The 18,568-nt window shown below is 40.7% G+C and overlaps 1 protein-coding gene across 1 annotated transcript in view; it reads left to right on the forward strand.

The window, feature by feature from the left end:
* CLNK (cytokine dependent hematopoietic cell linker) overlaps nucleotides 1-18,568 on the forward strand; it is a 112,058-nt gene that overhangs the window by 80,063 nt on the left and 13,427 nt on the right. Inside the window, exons 14-16 of the mRNA XM_065914115.1 lie at nucleotides 3,436-3,476; nucleotides 11,499-11,632; nucleotides 16,987-17,064. Of these exons, the coding sequence (XP_065770187.1) occupies nucleotides 3,436-3,476; nucleotides 11,499-11,632; nucleotides 16,987-17,064 (253 nt within the window). The remainder of the gene's footprint in view (nucleotides 1-3,435; nucleotides 3,477-11,498; nucleotides 11,633-16,986; nucleotides 17,065-18,568) is intronic.

An 18,568-nucleotide genomic window follows, 5' to 3' on the forward strand; every position in this document is an offset into this window, starting at 1 on the left:
CACTTCCCCCCACCCCTCACATTTCTGTCTCTCCACCATCTCTCTATTCGGGAAACTTCTCTTTGTTCAGCAGACCCCAGCTCAAAGCCACCCTGAATCCAGGGAGTAGTTCTTCCCCATTTCCCAGAGGGAATAAATGAGGCCCTGGGAGACTGAGTCCCTTACTGCTGAAATCAAGTCCAGCTTCACTCTTCAGTAACCCATCGCATCCACACTGATTTGATTCTGAAAATGCAGCCCATGAATTTTGACTGTCCTTGGTGCCTGCCCAGAGTTAACATGCTCTTTTGTTATTTAATAAATATTTATGGGGCATGTACCCTGTTTGTGGTGGAATAGAGTACTGCTTAGGAGGGAGTCCCTGGAATCAGACTGCCTGGCTTCCTCACTAACAAACCATGTGGTCTTGGGCATCTTCACTCACCCTGTTCAACATGCCAACGTGCCCACTAACCACCAGCTCTCAATGCCATTTCCAGCCACTCTATGTCAGGGTCATTGTCTCCACTCCCCATTGCCTTCCCCGCCATCACTTTCTTGTGCTATTTCACACCTTTGGTAACTTTGTTCTCACTCTGGTGTGTGGGCCTTAGTTCTAGGGCTTCATTCTCTTATTAGACTGTTTTCTGTTTAAGGCCCAACCTGATACAAAACCCTTGCCCACATAACAAATAGAAACTCTTTCCAATGTAATTGTCTAAAAGGAAACCAAAAAATGATCATTTTATAGTGAAAAGATCATGAGATTTCAGTTGGACCCATATCTGCAGTAGTTGTTAAACGTGACTTGGCTTCTTTTGTGTGTTTATTTAATTAATTGAATATCTCCTGATTTGGGGGGCTTCCCTCATAGCTTGGTAAAGAATCTGCCTGCAATGCAGGAGACTTGGGTTTGATTCCTTGGTAGGGAAGATCCCCTAGAGAAGGAAATGGCAACCCACTCAAGTATTCTTTGAATCCCATGGACAGAGAAGTCTGGTGGGCTACAGTCCATGGGGTTGCAAGAGTTAGACATGACTGAGTGACTTCCACTCACTTACTCACTCCTGATTTTTCTTTCTCTCTTAACTGACTGCATCTTCTAAGTCTCCTTTTTCCCAAACTGACCTGTAATATTGGTATTCCTCAGATCTTTCTGAGGACCTTTTTTCTCCTGGTAAGAGTGTAGGCAGTTTATCCATCCTCACGGTGTCAAATGTCAACTCTATATTGATCATTACTAAATCTCTGTCTTCTAACCCAATCACCTTTTTTAGACCCAGACCCATGTCCAGTTACCCAATGAGCAGTTTTCCTTGAATCAGTGACAGGCATCTCAAACACAGTGTTGGAAACTGAACTGATTTATACTTTCGTTTCCAGACCCACACTACCCTCTCATAAACTTTCTCAACTCAATAAATGGTATACTCTCTTCCCCATCTTCACTCTTCCCATCTTGTTTATTAACAGCCCCCTAAGTTCTCAAATCTCAACTCATAACAGGCCTTGAATCTGTCAATTTCCCTAGCTTCCAGGAAAACTTTCTTGAGAACCAAACCAATTTTGTCTAGATTAAGTGACATTCTTTTGCTGTGCTCACCTCTATGGTGGTGTTTACCCCATATTGTGATTGTGGTATAATTATGTCTTCCCTTCAAAAATGAAGGTGCTTCAGGGCAGAAGCCATGTCTTATTCATTTGATACCTCCCAAAACATGCAATGTACTTGGTAAGCACTCAGTGTTTACAAAATGAAAGAACTATCAATTCTGTTTTAGTTCAGGAGTTTTTTTCTTCTATTTTTATAAACTTTGTACTTGACACCGAGAATATCTTCAGAGGATATTACTCTTCTCTCAACGTTTTCTAAAAATTTTGAAAAATTAGGGCAGTGAAATTTTGCTATCCAAGATTTTTAAATTAATATATTATGTATAGTTGCTGAGTCCAGTCCAGCGTTTTTGCAACCCCATGGACTGTAGCCCGCCAGGCTCTTCTGTTTATCGGATTTCCCATGCAAGGATCCTGGAGTGGGTTGCCATTTCCTTCTCCAGGGTATCTTCCCAACCCAGGGATCAAACCTGGGTCTCCTGCATTGGCAGGCAGATTCTTTACCACTGAGCCACAGGGAAGCCAACAGCCCTATGTATTTTTGATTGCCCTGGGTCTCTGCTGCTGTGCGGGCTTTCTCTAGTTGCCGTGAGCGGAGGCTGCTCTTCGTTCTGCTGCATGGGCTTCTCGTTGCAGTGGCTTCTCTTGTTGTGGGGTGTGGGCTCTAGGCACACAGGCTTCAGTAGTTGCAACTCCCAGGCTCCAGAGAACAGGGTCAAGAGTTGTGGTGCGCAGGCTTTAGTTGCCCTGAAGCATGTAGAATCTTCTTGGACCAGGGATGGAATCCATGTCCCCAGCACTGGCAGGCTGGATAAGAATCCAGTGGATAAGCCACTGCCTGGATAAGAATCAGGGAAGCCCTCCATTTAACATTTAACATAGACATTTAACAAAATTTTACACTGACTCATAGTAAAGGGACCGTGAATCAAAGGCTTAGATAGCAAAAGAAGCCTGACCAGTGATGACAGCACAATGTGGTGGTCCAATGATCTAATGGCATTTCTGTCTGCGAAGCAAGTCATAAGACTCCAGGCTTCCATGGAAATAACAAAAACCAGATATGCTTTCAGTTGATTTCATTGCTGCTGGTAAAGGGATGAATTTTGCTGAATTAACCCAGAGGCTTTATTCAATTGCAGGATCATGGCATAGAACACACTCCACATAATTAGATTTAACTTCAGCAACACCAAGAGTTTATAATGAGGATGCTGACCACAATACAAAATGAACCAGAAAATTAGCGCTGAGTGTTACCTAAAGCTAAACATTAAGTGCTAAACTAAAGCTGCTGGTAAATAGTCTTGGTAACATTGTTACTGTGTTTAGAAATGCATATTATTTTACTGTCTTTTATTATATTTTTATAATTCTTTTTTCTTTATGGATTTCCTTCCTTTACACACAGTTTTCTTACCTAGCTCACATTTTAAGAGGAAATGAAATAATTTCTATGCCCTTCTTCCTTGCTATGCATGACTCACCCTCAATTGGTAAACAATTATTAATACTACAGAGCAGGAGCTGTAGTGTTTTCTATAGTGACCGTATCTACAAGGCGAGTCTGGAGTCATGGCTTCCAAAAGTAAAGGATTGCAATGCGTGTTCATTGAAGTGACATGGAAAGAACATACATGAGTCAGTCAATTTGTTCCACATCTAATGTCAGTCTGTCTAGAGAAAGGAAGGAACCAGCCTCCTACACTTTACGAAACAGATGATTCTTCTAACTCATCCAGTAAACTATAAAGTGTTCTGTAAATATGATTTAGACCATGAGTACTGACCCAGCTAAAGTAGAAAATACTAACATTCTTTCCATTGTAATATTTCCTTTAGCTCTTCATTCATGACACGCAACCCGACCGTGCAAAACCAAGGTAAGAACTCTTTACCTAGAATTATAAAATAAGCAGGTAAGTCAGGACACTATGATATTCCTGCACCATGAATTAGCTTTTGTGAAACTAAGAGTCCCTCAGCTGATGCATGTAGATGTAATTCTCTGGTTTTCATTGATAGGTGGCATTGTATTGTGTTAATATCACATAAATTTTATCCACAATTAAATATGATCACTTAGGTGGTTTCCAGCTTTTTCCTCTTATGAACATTAGTTGTGAGCAATATTGTAGATGTTTTCCCTTGTATATAACATGTACATATTTTCCCAAGTACATAATAGGATAAGTTCTCTTTTTAAGAGGGAAATGGCCACATCTTAGAATATTCCTCTCTTCAGTGACACTAGACGGTGGTAGCTTAGTTGCTAAATCAGCTCTGACTCTTGAGACCCTATGAACTATAGCCCACCAGGGATTTCTCAGGTAAGAACACTGGAGTGGCTTTCCACTTTCTTCTCCAGGGTATCTTCCTGACCCACGGGTTGAACGATGTCTCCTGCATTGCAGGAGGATTCTTTACCACTGAACCACCAGGGAAGCCCAACCCTAGATGTGTTTTCCAAATTAGACATATCACTTTGTTTGACCAACAGCTTATGAAAGCCCATTGTTTCCCATCCTCTCCAACAGTTGTTTCTTGACAAACCTTTAGTTTTTACCATTCCATTGACTGTAAAATATATTTATCTTAAAAAGAGTCTGTGAAATAGAGAAAATAAAAACCAACCTCTCTTACTAATTCATTGAAAAGATAAAAATCAAAAGGATACCATGTCCATGGAGATGTCAAAAGTAGCCTATAAATATAGCGTTATATTACTCTTGGTGATGGGTTTTGATATTGTTAGTATTATTTGGCCAAACTAGATATGTCATGTTCTTTTGTCTTTCTTTCTTTACTCCCTATGCCATAGAGATTCTATGTTCAGGCCTAATCTTTCAATCTCTCTGTGCTGAGCCACAGAATTGTGGCTAGACCCCATGGGATAGAGTGGGAAGACTGAGTGCTCTGCTGACCTTGATCCCACTTCTGCCTCTTTGAGGTTTACCATCCTCCATCCATAAAATTAAAATACTATTAACTAACAGGGTTAATACACACACACACGCAGTCTTCTGCTTAGCACATTGTAGGCAACTGACACATTTTAATATCTTTCCTTCTTTTTTGCATTTCCTTTCCATCTCCAGTGATTCTCTACCTAACTGATCCAGTGAGAATAAGAGATTCCTCCATAGCCTCCATCATGTCCTTATTTCTCTTCTGCCCTACACCATCTGGGCCTTACATGGGGAAACCAATATGGAAAACTCATTATCCCCAGATGCACCCATCACTAATAAGAGTTTCCCAAGAGAGGACTCCTTTTCTAAAGGAGGATGGCCACATGGCTCAATTCCTAGAAATTGAATGACAGAAATGGCAGTTTTGGAGGCCAGATCTTGGTGTATGAAAACAAAAAGACTTGGGAGATCCAGGTGAAAGGTCCACGGGCTGGATGGGCCAGGAAGGGCTTTACAGATGGGAGTTTTAAAATTGGGATTATTGCAGAGATGGAGAAGCAGATAGATTAAATAGGAATCCAGAGTCTTGACTTGAAAGACAAAATCTTGAACACATAAAAAAATAAAGAGCAGTTGAAGAATGGAACAGTAGTGTTAGTGAAGTGGAAAGCCTTCAAAGACATGAGTCCAGTCAAGCATCCTTTGACTAGGAGTATATCATTCATACTGGGGTTATGTAGACTGCTCTCTAATCATCTTAGAAGAAATAGGTTTGCTTAAAGAAACATCCTGGGATGGACAGGGAAAATGCTTTTGTCTCCAATGCCTTCAAACATCATCAATTCCTCTTTTGGGCAACAAATATCCACCAAGTACGTGGTTTATGCCCCAAATTGGGCTGGGCCTTAAGAATGCAGAATAGAAACAGCCTCATCCTTTAACTGACCAGTGCCTGAACTTTTCCATCAGTGTATTCAGTGATTCATTCTCCTGGGTAAAAATTCACCCTTGGGTAACCAGCGCTTGGCAGAAATTAAGTGCACAGAAAACAGTACACAATCCGGTCATGTGTAGAGCGCTGAGTCTAGCGGGCTCTCTAAAGTTTGCTAGTTTTAAGTTGGATGTCTCAGGCAAGGGAGACAGTGCTCTACATGTAGAAGAGTGAAGCCTACTTCTCCGTCAATGTAGGTATCATCATCCTAATTTAACAAATGAGAAAAGATTTTGAAAATATACAGTTATACTTCTTTTTAAGGACGGTCCTTTATTTATTTATTTATTTATTTATTTTTAAGGAGTATAATTGCTTACAACATTGTGTTAGTTTCTGCTATACAACAATGTGAGTCAGCTATATATAAACATACATCCCCTCCCTCCCGGGCCTCCCTTATACCCCCCATCCCACTCCCCTAGCTCCCCACAGAGCACTGAGCTGAGTGAGTTCCCCGTGCTACGCAGCAACTTCCCATTAGCTAGTTATTTCATACAGGGTAGCGTATATATGTCAATTCTACCACATGCCCATTTACAGTTATTCTTGACTGTTCAGTTACTAGTGAATAAATAGGTTGTTCTCAATTTTCTGATAAATAAATTCAAGCTAACCTGTTGGGAGCCTAAGTAGATGGATCTCCAGACAAAAAAGAAAATTATTTTGATATATTGGAAGAGAAACCTGAAAGTTTGGATTATAACTAAAACATATTAACTTTTGAGATGCTGATTTCTTTTCTTCTTTATATCAGTTTTTGTCCACTAAAGTTTTCTTTTTCTATCTGCATTTTATAAAATTTTTGTCATATATGACTTTTTTCTTAGAATTTTTTTTAAATTTTATATGGGGTAAAGTTAAAATAGAGACAATACTTTGTTAACAAAGGTCCATCTAGTCAAGGCTATGGTTTTTCCAGTGGTCATGTATTGATGTGAGAGTTGGACTGTAAAGAAAGCTGAGTGCTGAAGAATTGATGCTTGTGAACTGTGATGTTGGAGAAGATGCTTGAGAGTCCCTTGGACTGCAAGGAGATCCAACCAGTCCATCCTAAAGGAGATCAGTCCTGGGTGTTCATTGGAAGGACTGATGTTGAAACTGAAACTCCAATACTTTGGCCACCTGATGTGATGAGCTGCCTCATTTAAAAAGATCCTGATGTTGGGAAAGATTGAAGGCAGGAAAAGAAGGGGATGACAAGAGGATAAGATGGTTAGATGGCATCACCAACTCAACAGACATGAGTTTGGGTCGACTCCAGGAGTTGGTGATGGACAGGGAGGCCTGGCGTGCTGCGGTTCATGGGGTCACAAAGAGTCGGACACGACTGAGTGACTGAACTGAACTGAAAGTTAAAATTTGCTAATAAATAGGTATGGAGAGCTGCTTAAAATGAAATGGTTTTATTATGTTTCAAGAAAAGCTCTAGAGCTGTTTCTTTATTAACACTGTAACATTAGTAGTAGCATTCATTGAGTGACTAGTATGGGTCAGGCACTGTGCTAAGAGCTTTATATACATTAGCTTTTTTAAATATTAGTAAACCATATCAATATGGTTCCATCAGTAAGTGTTGATATCATTATGGTTCTACTGATGTCAGCTTTTAAATATTAGTAATTATTGATATCAGTATGATAACAGTATGTTTTATCCATACTATTTTCATTAGACTATCCTAACTTTCTTGACCACTTACACATATTATCCCCAATGTTCTTCCATTTACTCTGTGTCACTTCTTTATTAAATATATATATACATATACATATATACACATATACATATATACATATATAATTGGTTGCACAAATCATTGTGAACAACAATTCACGTTGTGAACAACACCCTGAACTCTTAGTTGCAGCACATAGTTTCCTGACCAGGGATCGAACCCTGGTCTCCTGCATTGGGAGCAGAGTCTTAGCCCTGGACCAGCAGAGAAGTCCTTAATCTCTTTATTGATGTGACTCTCCATTCTCCAGGTAGGAGAGTCCTATTTCCTGGGATTATAAAACTCAAATGCAGTGTTTTATGTAAAGCTTTCCAAAGATTACCACCATTACTTTAGAACAAAGTCAACTAAATTCTTGTAGTGGAACTACATACTGGGAATTTCATTCGTTTATTAAGCAAAGATCCATCCAGGACTTCTGGTGAAATCACATGGCAAAGTTTTTTTTGTTTGTTTGTTTTGTTTAACTCCTCCTTTGAATAGACGACAGATGCACAGAGCTATTTCCAAACGCTCTTTTTCATATAGGATTCTTAAAAATTCAAGCAAGGCACTCAGAGTTGAAATACAATAAATCAGTTGTCACAATATCATGAAAAATTCATAATCACTGAACACATGTATGCTACACAAACTGATAGGGAATGCTGATAACAGTTATTTTCTTCTCTCAAGAACGTTCTTACTGTTTCGATCCATGATGAAAAGATAGTTATGGCTATTTAAATAATAAGTCTTATTGTCCTGCTTCATTAAAATGTAAAATACTGTTGGTAAAGTCATTTTTTTAAATATTTCCATAGCTCTCTTAGCTCTCTCTTGGTTGGGATTTGCTTGGTTCTGACTCCTTTCATTAATGATCTCTCTGTGTCTTATTTCAGACACATAATTAGCACAGAACTGGACTTTTTACACAAAAAGCATCTGGTTTTTAAATGCAAAATTTAAACCATTGATATTTATTGTAATTACTAATATTTTGGAATCAACTTTTATATTATGTTGTGCCTCCTACTTGCCTTTTTCATTGATTTTTTTTCCTGCCATATATTGAATTCATCTCTTTTTTATTCCCTTTTGTCTTTCTAGAAAGTTATATATACATTCAAATTCTATTCTTCCATTGCTTACCTTCAGCATTTAGCCAAATAAACAAATAGCATGCTTGAATTTTAAAACTCTGAAGTTCATATCCTCTTTTCAACAATACAGAAAACATATGATGCTTTTGTTCTGATGATGTGGATTCTTCACTGTGTCTGAAAGTAGAGCTTTTAGCCTTATAAAATAAAATTGGAAAAGACAGATTTCTTTATCATTATTCCTATTTTTAGTTATAAATTGGTGAGTGAAATTAACTTACCACGATGAATGTAATTTAAACTTTAAGTGACTAAACACTTTTCTACAACAAACATTTGACACATGTATTCCCTATATTCTCAGACTCCACATTAAAAATCACAATCCTCAGAACCCTCAAAATAGAACTTTCAGTGTTTCAGGAGTACTCTGCTCTTCTCAGTAAACTTACAGAGAAATCTGGCATTTTGATGACAAAAAAGAAACAGAATAAATACACATATAACTTAAATGTTATGGTAACTGGCATATAAATGTTTGCTAATGTTTTATTTAGCACCTTGCCTTAAAAAACATAGTGTGTGAGAAGTATTCCATTCTTTCAAAGTTCTTGTTAAGCTACTGACCAGAATTATAACCTTTATGTTCTTTAGACTGAAGTAAGACTAAATAACTTATAATTCTGCATTCACATTAATAACTCCTTTTCCATTTTATATGTTATCATTGTCCAGAATTTTATTATGATTCTGTTTTCATGCTCTCAATGGTTTGTTGTTGGGGTCCTTTAATGTACCGGAAGCTGGTGGTACAGAGTCGACGATAAGAAAGTAAAAGAGAGAAAGAGAGAGAGAGAGAGAAAAAGACAAGACCCGGGGACCTAAGTTCTGATGGAGCAAAGGTGCTTTAATGATTTTTCTATGAGTATATATAGGCTGTGGTACAAGAAACTTCTTTCGGGAATGATAGAGATCAGAAAACCAAACGTACAGCAACCGTTACCAAGGGAACAAGGGGTGATGTCAGTCACAAGGTCAGGAGACAATCCATAACTCAAGAAAGGGGAGCAAGACAAGCAGTTTTGTCCTAAAGAGAATGTTTACTAAAGGAGACCCACGCCTGCTCACACAGTGACCTCAGCCCCTGGGAGCAGCGTGCTGTTCCGCCTGAAGAGGGACAAAGGGCTCATGAGGGACAGCACGCAGGGATCCTCCCGTCAAACCTTCCCTGACAATTTGTCATTTTTATAAAGTTAATTCTTGCTTAAAATTACTAACATAGTTATAAATATCTTTGTTAAGCATGCCTTCTAACAACTGACTTCTTCCTTGTGACCTTCAGTCAGTTCAGTTCAGTTCAGTCCCTCAGTCGTGTCCGACTCTTTGCAACCCCATGAACCGCAGCACACCAGCCCTCCTTGTCCATCACCGACTCCCGGAGCTTACTCAAACCCATGCCATTGAGTCGGTGATGCCATCCAACCACCTCATCCTCGTCCCCTTCTCCTCCCGCCTTCAGTCTTTCCCAGCATCAGGGTCTTTTCAAATGAGTCAGCTCTTCACATCAGGTGGCCAAAGTATTGGAGTTTCTGCTTCAACATCAGTCCTTCCAACAAATGCCCAGGACTGATCTCCTTTAGGATGGACTGGTTGGATCTCCTTGCAGTCCAAGGGATTCTCAAGAGTCTTCTCCAACACCACAGTTCAAAAGCATCAATTTTTCGGCGCTCAGCTTTCTTCACAGTCCAACTCTCACATCCGTACATGACCACTGGAAAAACCATAGCCTTGACTAGACGGACCTTTGTTGGCAAAGTAATATCTCTGCTTTTTAGTATGCTGTCTAGGTTGGTCATAACTTTCCTTCCAAGGAGCAAGTGTCTTTTAATTTCATGGCTGCAGTCACCACCTGCAGTGATTTTGGAGCCCCCCAAAATAAAGTCTGTCACTGTTTCCACTGTTTCCCCATCTATTTGCCACAAAGTGATAGGACCAGATGCCGTGATCTTAGTTTTCTGAAGGCTGAGTTTTAAGCCAACTTTTTCACTCTCCTGTTTCACTTTCATCAAGAGGCTCTTTAGTTCTTCTTCACTTTCTGCCCTAAGTGTGGGATCATCTGAATGTCTGAGGTTATTGATATTGCCTTGTGACCTTAATTTCTTGAAATTCATTTCTTTTAGTGTTTACTGGAGTGACACAGTGAAAACATGTCATTTTTATTGAAGTAGAGAATATACCACATCAAAACTTGACAAAGTGGTAGTATCTTAAAGCTTAGGTGCCGTGCGAAATCAAAACCCTTTGAATGAGCTTTTTGTATTCTGTTACTATGAAATCCATTGGTCTATCTTCCCTTTTAAAGACTCCTACCCAGGCATAATTTTGTAGCACCATATATTAGTCACTGGAAAACAGTGATTCACAGACTTGAGCAGATCTTTCCCACATTAACATATTTTATTATATAATATTTTAAAAATCACGTTTGTAAGTAATACCTCCAATCTCATCAGAAAAGTCCAACTGTGGATATGCTATTAAGTCAATGTGGCAGATACAAGTTTTTCCAAACTCCAGTTTGCACTTCAAAAGTCTAATTTTAAACTTGGCCACAAATACTGCCAGTTGTTTTCCATTAAGTGACAGGCTCACTTTGTTCATTTTTAGTAAAGTATCTGCCAAGTGCCCAAGTCTGAATAACCGTAAATTGTCTATTAGTCATTCTTTCAGGTTATAAAAGATGATCCATTAAAACAAAAAGTTATTCTTTTGCATTTTAAAACAAATGGCATTTTCTGAGTTGGAAACAAGCTTGGCTTGTTTAAGAAACTCAGCAGAGTTCATCACAGCCAGGACAGCATGGTCAGTGGAGGATGGATGAAGAAATAAGAAGAGAAAGATTATACAGGACCTTATTGACAGAAGTTTAAATATTTGGATTTTCTTCCAGGTCCTCATGGAAGAATGTGTACCAGGGGTGTAGTAAAGTCAGAATTACATTTTTTGAAGGTGACTCCAAATGCCCTAGGGAGACAGGGACAAAATCTGAAGCAAGAGAACAGTCCAGAAGAGACTGCTCTCAAGAGTGAGATGATGGCGGTAGAGATCAAGTTGCCATAGACCCCGGAGGGAGTGATGGGTTCCAGCATAGTCATATTTAAATGTGAATTTATTTTTCCCAGATCATAAAGAAAGCATGCCATCCTATGCTCCTCAGAGATGTCAGTCTCCAGCCGGCTCTGGCCCTCAGGAAAATCCACTACTTCATAAAATCACGAGCAGGAAGAAACCTTTCCCCGCAAGGTCTGATGGCAAGGTAAAACAGACACTTCCTACAGCACTTTTTTAGATGACCTTAGCTCCTAAATAGGGGCTTCCTTGGTGGCTCAGTAGTAAAGAATCCATCTGCAATGCAGGAGATGCAGGTTCGCTCTCTGGGTCGGGAAGATCCCTTGGAGAATGGAATGGCAACCCACTCTAGTATTCTTGCCTGGAGAATCCCATGGACAGAGGAGCCTGGTGGGCTACGGTCCATGGGATCACAAAGAGCTGGACATGACTGAAGCAACTGAGCATGCTCACACAACACCTAAAGAGAGCTTTCTAGAACAATGCCTAAAAAGGAGATCATTACAATTCACTCTGAGATTTCTCCCTCTGGCTATATATTATTGGGGGTTAATATTTTTAAAAATATTTTGCTGTATAACATTGCATCTTGCCATTTCACTAAATTCTTCAACTTGCATACTTCCATATTCTAAAAGTGCTTTTCTTTAAATTGATCCAAAAAATAGAGATATTTAGAACTGAATTGTATGTGTATTGGTAGTGTTCTGCAATTGATGAAGATTTATATATTGCAACTGTTTTCCCAACAGAAGATTCACAAGTTGTACACTCATTTCATTTGAACAGTTCAGCAAGCATTTACTGAGCACTTATTCTATACCAGACAACGTGCTAGAAGTTATGGTCTCTGCCCCAGGGGAGATGTAAAGAGGGGCAGAGATGCAAACAGATGTAATAGTAAACGGATTCTTGCTTGTCCTTCATCTATTTCCTGCTTTCTTTGTAAAATATTTTCCGTTCCCACAACCAGTTCTTCTCAGGCCGTGCTGCACTTACGCTCACCTGTATGGGGGGAGGGGGGGCATAAAACTTTCTTTTAGCTTCTACCCTCTTCCCTCCATCATGTTGCAACATTACTTATTAAAGTCTTTCATGATAAGGCACAGAAGGACGTGTTCTACCCGGGTCTCCATTCCGTAGCCTCATAGGCTAAGAGTTCTGCTACAGAGCTTGCTAAAGATTTTAAGCAGGAGCAGAGCACATAGAATATCTCTAGTCAGTTCAGTTCAGTTCAGTTCAGTTCAGTCTCTCAGTCATGTCCTACTCTTCGTGACCTCATGGACTGCAGCACTCCAGGCTTCCCTGCCTGTCACCAACTCCCGGAGATTGCTGACTCATGTCCATCAAATTGGTGATGCCATCCACCCATATCATCTCCTGGCATCCCTTTCTCCTGGGGACCAATCTTCCTGGCAAAGATTGAAGATCTTTCCCAGCATAAGAGTCTTTTCTAAAGAATCAGTTCTTCACATCAGATGGCCAAAGTATTGGGGTTTCAGCTTCCACATCTGTCCTTCCAATGAATATTCCGGACTGATTTCCTTTAGGACTAACTGGTTTGATCTGCTTGTTGCCCAAGGGACTCTCAAGAGTCTTCTCCAACACTACACTTAAAAGTATCAATTCTTCGGTGCTCAGCCTTCTTCACAGTCCAACTCTCACATCCATACGTGACTACTGGAACAATTGCTCATATTCCTGCAATGTTCCAAGTGCCATTGGTTGTCCTTATACTTAGTGTTAATTTTGACCTTAATTCTAAAAGAAGTCTCATACTCTTAAATTTGACTTTGCACACAGTTTGCACATGGTATGCGCATAGAAATATTTGTGCATAGTTCATCTATTGCCCCATCTTACATACCTGGCTTCCTTTTCATCATCTCCTTCATAAGCACTGGAATCCCAGAATCCTACCTAGGTATCTATCCAAAAATTACACCCCTCCCAGAACCTGGATTCTTCAGGCATGGGAGAGGCTTGCACTAAACCAGGGTTTCCCTGATTTCAACTATTTGAATGCATGTTTATGATCTGTGGCCTATCCGTATATTATCTATAATAATGTTATACTTTTTTTTCATTTTACATCATTGCTTTATTAAACCAGTATTACATACATAGAAAGTAGTCTTAAAATTAACCATGGCATTCTACTTCTAGGTATACACCCAAAGAAATGAAAGCAGGGACTCGAACAAAATTTTGTACACTCATGTTGACAGCAGCATTATTTACAACAGCTGTGAAGTAGAAACAGCCCAAATGTTTATTAACAAATAAATGGGTAAATGAAATATAGTAACATTATTCAGTTGTAAAAAGGAATGAAATCCTGACACATTACAAAATAGATGAACCTTAAAAACATAACACTAAGTGAAATAAGCCAGACACAAAAAGACCAGGATAGAGTCTACTTGTAGAATAAGTAAATTCACAGAACCAGAAAGCAGAATGGTGGCTACCAGAGGAGTTATTGTTGAACGTGTAGAGTGTTTCAGTTCGGTATGATGAAAGCGTTTTGGAGCTGAATAGTGTGATGGCTGCAAAGCCATGTGAATGTGCTCAACGTCATTGCATTGTACACTTGAAAATGGTTACATGGTAAATCTGTTGTGTATAGGGGCTTCTCGGGTGGCACAGTGGTAAAGAATCTACCTCCCAACACAGGAGATGCAAGAGACTTGGGTTCCACCCCTGTGTCAGGAAGACCTCCTGAAGTAGGAAGCAGCAACTCACTCCAGTATTCTTGCCTATGAGACCCCAAGGACTGTAGCCCACCAGGCTCCTCTGTCCATGGGGTCACAAAGAGTCAGAAACAACAGAGGACACACACATAGTGTATATATTTTATCACATCTTTAAAAAAAATTCATTTTAGCTCAAATGAAATAAGGCTATTATACCGTAGTAGGATGCCATCACTCACTAATGGACCTCAGCATAAGCAGAGATTAGGGATGCCAGAACAAGAGGCTTCCCTGGTGGTCCAGGATTTAAGACTCTGCCCTTCCAATGCAGGGGGCACAGGTTTGGTCTCTGGTTCGGGAACTAGGGTCCCACATGCTGTGCAGCATGGTCAAAAATAAATAAATAGATACATAAAAATAAATAAATACAATCCCTCCATTAAAAAATTGAGATATTAAAAAAAAATAAAAGAAATGTCATAGTGATATTAAGCACCAAAATATGAAGCACCCCTGTTGGATTATTCAGAGGGCTGGAAAGAAAAGTGAAAGGGGCCCATCTCTCCCTCCAGGTCGTTCAGAATTGCCTCACCCTGTGTTTGAACAGCACCTAAACACACCAGCTCACACTCATGATCAAACCTGGAGAACTACAGAGTTATGAAATCTCTAATAGCCGTTCCCTTCTCCAGGGGATCTTCCCAACCCAGGAATCAAACCCAGGTCTCCCACAATGCAGGAGGATTCTTTACCAACTGAGCCACCAGGGAAGCCCAAGAATACTGGAGTGGGCAGCCTGTCCCTTCTCCAGGGGATCTTCCCAACCCAGGAATCGAACCAGGGTTTCCTGCATTGCAGGCAGATTCTTTACCAACTGAGCTACCAGGGAAGAATTAGCTCCAGCTTCAACAAACAACATCAGAGTAGAAACAGCACAGTGTCGCTGAGCCCTGCCAGGCTCCCAGAGTGGCAGAGAAGCCCCCCAGAAGCAGCAGGCCTTTCTCAGCACAGAGAGCTCCCTCTTCCACAGGGAAGTGGGGCTCTGGGTTGCCCTTTGTTCTGAAACCTAGTACCTGACTTTGTTGGAGGGGAGCAGGTCCCACCTCTGGACCTTCCAGCACACATCCGCCCCTGGCAGTAGGGACTAGGAAAAGGGGTTCATTCCAAAAGATGCTCAAGCAGGAGGTGACTCTGACCCCCAGCTTCATGGAAGACAATGGCAGAGCCAGGGCGGAGGAGGCGAGAGGAGCCAAAGAGATCCCAGGCAGCGGGGCTAGCTCGTGCCAAGCCGTGAAGCTGTGTGTGTCCAGACAAGAGCAAACACAACTGGCTGGCCAGCTGGAGTCGGGGAGAGGGGTGGTGGGGGCAAAAAGTGAAGCTGGAGAGTTGGGGGGAAGCTGGCCCATGCCTTTCCCAGTGATGCTCACATATGCTTGGTGAACCCTGATCATCCCAAGATCAGGTTTGCGCTGGGAGGACCAGGGACTTTGAAGACCAAAGACCTGATGTCACATCCCTTGTTCTTGCTGCCTGGAACAGTGACTTCCTGAGCCTCCACGGTCCTGGCAGCCTGCCCCACAGGGTTCTTGCGGCCATGGGCTGGGATAAGAATGAGGGAGGGCCTTGGAGATGTTGGACTCATGGAAAGGGTTATTTAATATGATTATCCTTGGAACTCAGTAAAGGAATTGCAGATCCATGGCACATCTCCCTGACTGCCCTAGCTTCTCTCTGCTGTGGCAGATTTGATAATCAAAAGAAATAAATTTGTGTAAGTATGATACCATGGCACAGAGAGAAAGCCAGACAGACTAGCGTTCAAAACCCCGTCCTATCAGTCACCTAAAGGTGACTTTAGGCAATTGACATAAAGATGCTCTCAGGACTTCCCTGGTAGTCCAGTGGTTGAGAGTCTGCCTGCCAATGCAGGAGACATGGGTTTGATCCCAGATCCGGGAGGAATCCACATGCCGCAGGGCAGCTAAGCCCATGTGCCACAGCTACTGAAGCCAGCAGCCCTACGGCCTATGCTCTGCAACAAGAGAGGCCACTGCAATGAGAAGCTTTCAATCTGCAACTGGAGAGTAGCCTCTGCATGGTGCAACTAGAGAAAGTCCATACAGCAACAAAGACCCAGTGCAGCAAAAAATAAATAAATGAAAAAAAATTTTTTTAATTAATTTAAAATTTTTTTAAAAGATGCTCTCAATCTCCTCCTATCTTTTCCTCCGCTGCTGTTTTTATAGTGACTAGGACCTCATAGGCATCGTAAGCAACATACAATTCTACCTCAATAAGCTTCAGCAGGTATAGGTTCAGAACACGTTGATGATAAAGGGTTTGTTCTCCATTTTGAGTTTGGTGCCAAAACACCTTTCTCAGTAGATGGAGTAATGTTTCTGGTTACTTTCAATGACAGATCTGTCATGTCAATTTCACAATTCCTAAACTGCTGTTACTTTGTCTGTGTCCATCTCAAGATCCAAGGACAGGCAGTTTTTACTGCATATTTGCTATAAATTCAACTGTGATCGATCACTGTGTGTGTGTTCAGTCACTCAGTCATATCCGACTCTTTGCAGCCCTGTAAACTGTAACCCGCCAAGCTCCTCTGTCCGTGGAATTTTCCAGACAATACTGGAGTGGGTTACCATTTCCTACTCTAGGGGATCTTCCCAACCCAGGGATAGAAACCACGCGGCTTACATCTTCTGCATTGGCAGGGGGTTTCTTCACCACTGTGCCACCTGGGAAGCCCCATGATTTGGCACTAGTGGAACAAAAATAAACTTTAATTAACAATCCTCCCCTTTGACTCTAAAACACTATTTCATCTATACTGCAGCATGTCCAGCACAACGAATGGTACATTGGAGAATACAGTCGCCAGGCAGTGGAAGAGGCGTTAATGAAGGAGAACAAGGTAATGGCTTCTTCAGGGCCTATTGCATTATTTCTGTAGCCATCCTAGAGTTTTCTGCCCATAGATCACAGGTTGTAATTTCTCACTGCTGGGGAGGGTGTCACTGAAAACGGGTTTTCAAATAGTTTTAGATTTGAGACTTGGTTGTACCACTTATCAGCTGTGTGACTTTCTCAAGTTCCTAAACATCTGTAAATGCAGGTTTCTTTATTTGTTAAATGAAAATAGTAAAATCAACGCTTAGGATCTATTTTGGAGACCAAATGTGGAGGCTAGGGTAGAAACGGAGGCTGCAATGGAAGGTGCCTTCCTTCTGCTTTGTTCAAGATTCACGTCCTTCCTATAGGTCTGCCCAAGGTACAGTTGGCTTTTTACCTCTCACTTTTTTAAGAAATAGCAGGGCCGATGAATGCTGTAATAGTCAGGGTGTGATATATTATGCTGTAGTAACAAACAGCCCCAAGATCTCAGTTGCTTAGCATAACAGAACTGTATTTGTCTCTTGAACTTCATGATCAAGACAGGTTTGGGTGGGTAGACCCCGACTGCTAGAGGCTCCATCTCAGTGTATGCGCACACCAATCAGGCACTGGCTTTCAACACATTCTCTCAAATATAACACGCTGCATCTCTGCTCACATTTCATTGACCAGACTAAACCACATGACCAGACTCAACTTCAAAACAAGTGGAAACGTGTGAAAAAAAAAAAGGTTCCAAAGATACATGTGATCAAAAAAAGAGAGGACCTACCTGGAATAACTGTGATCAGATCAAATCACTACTATAACCATCATCACAAATAGAAAATAGTTGCTAAGCAACTAACTCTACTATGTGCAAGAACTAGAATAGATTGCTTAGAAGTGACAGAAAGGTTCTCAGGACCAACGGAACAGCAAAACTTATCCTCAGCTAACCAATACAATTGTATTGTTGAGTGAGGAAATACAAAACTGAATGAGTTAGTTAATTAGCAGATGGGTGAATAAATGACAGGTCCCCAATAAATTTTAATAAAACTTAGCTCTCAGAATTGATATCATTAAATTATTAATACACATTATATATAATATATAATAAATAATATATTGGTATCAAATTACTAAGTTAAATTATATGTAAGTTGCTAGGGTAAACAGAATAATGCTCCTCCCACCGATATATCCACATTCTAATCCCCAATATCTGTGTCTCTGTCACCTTATATGGAAAGGAAGTTTGCAGATGGAATTAAGTTAGGAATCTTGAGATAGGGAAATTATTCTGGATTATCAGGGAAGGTTGACTATAATCACAAGGGTCCTTAGAAGTGGGAGACAGGAGGCTCAGAGTCAGGCCTAGAGAGCAAAAGGCAAGGAAATACATTCTCCCCTAGAATCTCTAGAAGGAACACAGCCCTGCTGGCACCTGGATTTAAACCCAGTGAGTCCCGTGTCAAACTTCAATCCCCAGAACTGTAGGAGAATAAATTTGTATGTTAGTCCATTGAGGCCATACAAAT

Source organism: Muntiacus reevesi, chromosome 22 (genome assembly GCF_963930625.1).
Source record: "Muntiacus reevesi chromosome 22, mMunRee1.1, whole genome shotgun sequence".
Classification (NCBI taxonomy): domain Eukaryota; kingdom Metazoa; phylum Chordata; class Mammalia; order Artiodactyla; family Cervidae; genus Muntiacus; species Muntiacus reevesi.